The 2,484-nt window shown below is 47.9% G+C and overlaps 1 protein-coding gene across 1 annotated transcript in view; it reads right to left on the bottom strand.

Moving 5' to 3' along the window:
- The window catches only part of LOC135111279 (forkhead box protein P2-like), a 6,723-nt gene extending 4,663 nt beyond the window's left edge, over positions 1 to 2,060 (bottom strand). The window contains exons 1-2 of the mRNA XM_064024515.1: positions 1,962 to 2,060; positions 1,407 to 1,589 (exon numbers count right to left, since the gene is read on the bottom strand). Coding sequence (XP_063880585.1) covers positions 1,407 to 1,589; positions 1,962 to 2,060 — 282 coding nt within the window. The remainder of the gene's footprint in view (positions 1 to 1,406; positions 1,590 to 1,961) is intronic.
- Between the last annotated feature and the right edge of the window lie 424 nt (positions 2,061 to 2,484).

Below are 2,484 nucleotides of genomic sequence, written 5' to 3'. Positions count from 1 at the left end.
GTTTCTCACAAATCTTAACGAAATGCCAGTGACAAATATGTTGTTTCATGGAAATCTAATATCGTTGTGCCTTTAGGCCGTTATTCTCACCTCAAAAAATCGTATTTCAATAAAATTATCCTTGTAGTATTAACATACTGCTGTTAGTTTTTTTTTTTTCCTATGTAATACTATGGCCAAAGGCAACAAACACTGGTGAAAAGAAGCCCGCTTAAAGTGCCAGAGCCTAAAGGAGTGCCTAAAACTACCTAGAGAAATATCTTGAAACCTCCTTCTTGAATAACTGTAAGTCATAGGCAAGAGGAGATACAGAGGCAGGCAAGGAGTTTATCATTAAGAATGAAAGACTGATAATACTGGTTGACTCTTGCAGTAGAGAGGTGGATGGAACAGGAATGAGAGAAAATATTAGGTCTTATGCATTGAGGCTGAGAGAAGAAGAGGCATGCAGTTAGCAAGACTAGAAGATCAATTAGCATGAAAGTAGCGTTAGAAGATATCAAGAGATGTAACAGTGAGGTGAAGAGAGAGAGAGAGAGGTTGAAGCCAGTTAGTTGAAAGGAGTTGGTGAGAGATAAAATACTTTTGACTCCACCATGTTCAAGAGAGCGCTATGAGTGGAACCCCTCCATATAACGTACAGTGTAGTCCATACAAGGGCGGATAAGATCCCTCCACAGAGTTAAAGAGGCAGCAACTAGATAGAGGAGGAAAGGTAAATGATAAACTTTGCATTTTCAGCTTTTTCTTCAGTAAATCAGGTAGCTTTCATGGAATCAACGTGATAGCCAGCTCATAACTCTGTAGTAATCCCTATAAAAGTGTAAAGGCTTTAATCGAATTGCGTATTTCGAATATATGTATGAAAATGTTCACACTCGTATACAGGTAATATTTTCCGTTACAGAAGATATATCATACTTGGAATTCGCTCAGCCTACATGAATCCCTTGCGCCGTGAAGGGAGAAGTCTGCTATCCATTTCAGATCCTATGAGGCATCGTTTTTTCGCAAATGTCTTGTAAACAAATTGTTGTATTAATATGCCATTTCAGCACAGCTTCTTTGGCACTGTCCTCTAATTTTTGACACTAGTGCATTGCCAACTGTGTGTTATTAAAGAGTTTACTCTTGGCTTTGAAACTGAAGCTGGCAAGAACCGAGTAGACATTCGAACAAGGAAGTATTTACGTAACCTACACACACACACACACACACACACACACACACACACACACACACACACACACACACACACACACACACACACACACACAACACAAACAACACACACACACACACACACACACACACACACACACACACACACGGCTTCACTAATTTACATATAGCAGGTGTGTGTGTATTACTACTACTACTACTGTTACTACTACTACTACTACTACTGCTGCTGCTGCTGCTGCTGCTGCTGCTGCTGCCTGCTGCTCCTGGTCATAGTGCTCGTGCTCCTGCTGCTGCTCCTGCTGCTGCTCCTGCTGCTGCTCCTGCTGCTCCTGCTCCTGGTCATGGTGCTCCTGCTCCTGCTGCTTCTCCTCCTGCTGCTTCTCCTCCTGCTGCTGCTCCTCCTCCTGTTGCTCCTGCTCTTCCTGCTGCTGCTGCTGCTTCTCCTGCTGCTGCTGCTGCTCCTCCTGCTACTGTTGCTGCTGCTCCTGCTCTTCCTGCTGCTGCTGCTGCTCCTCCTGCTGCTGTTGCTGCTCTTCCTGCTGCTGTTGCTGCTGCTCCTGCTCTTCCTGCTGCTGCTTCTATTCCTCCTGCTGCTGTTGCTGCTCTTCCTACTGCTGCTGCTGCTGCTCCTCCTCCTGCTGCTGCTGCTCCTCCTGCTGCTGCTGCTTGCTGCTGCTGCTGCTGCTGTTGCTGTTGCTGCTGCTGTTGCTGCTGCTGATGATGATGATGATGATGATGGGGTGCTTCAGAAGGCCGCCACACAGTGGCATCGCCACCAGGCAACACGCCGCCTCCACCAACCTTGCGTAGAAATCCTCGTGCTCCTGCTCGGCCAGCAGGATCTGCTCCTGTACCCAGGCCAGGCGGGCCTTCATGCTCACTACGAGGGGCACCAGCTCCCGCCAGTCGGTGACGGGGATGTCACTCAGACAAGGGGTACATTGGAGGGGCAGACCTCAGGGGTCCCAACCAGGCAGTGGCTAGCCGCTCCCTCACCTTTCCCGTAGGAGTGGTGTGGGGACCAGCGTGCTACAACGCCTCCACCAGGAGTCTAAGCTTGCGGGCGTCCCTCATCACGCCCCACAAGGAGGGGGTGATGAATGCCACCGCCACCACCACACTCACCACCACACAGTTTTCATCTTTGGGTTTGATCTAATATTGTGAGGAGAGGAGTGAAAAAGTGGTGAGGTGGATCACCATTTATGGTTGGTGAATATGGAGAGTTGCCATATACACCATCAAACACCTCACAACTACTCCACAAACACCATCACTACACCTACTACGTCTACTGCT

The sequence above is a fragment of the Scylla paramamosain genome, chromosome 21 (genome assembly GCF_035594125.1).
Source record: "Scylla paramamosain isolate STU-SP2022 chromosome 21, ASM3559412v1, whole genome shotgun sequence".
In the NCBI taxonomy this organism is placed as follows: Eukaryota; Metazoa; Arthropoda; class Malacostraca; order Decapoda; family Portunidae; genus Scylla; species Scylla paramamosain.
Note: the sequence above shows the minus strand (reverse complement) of the source record. Positions and strands in the feature narration are given on the sequence as shown.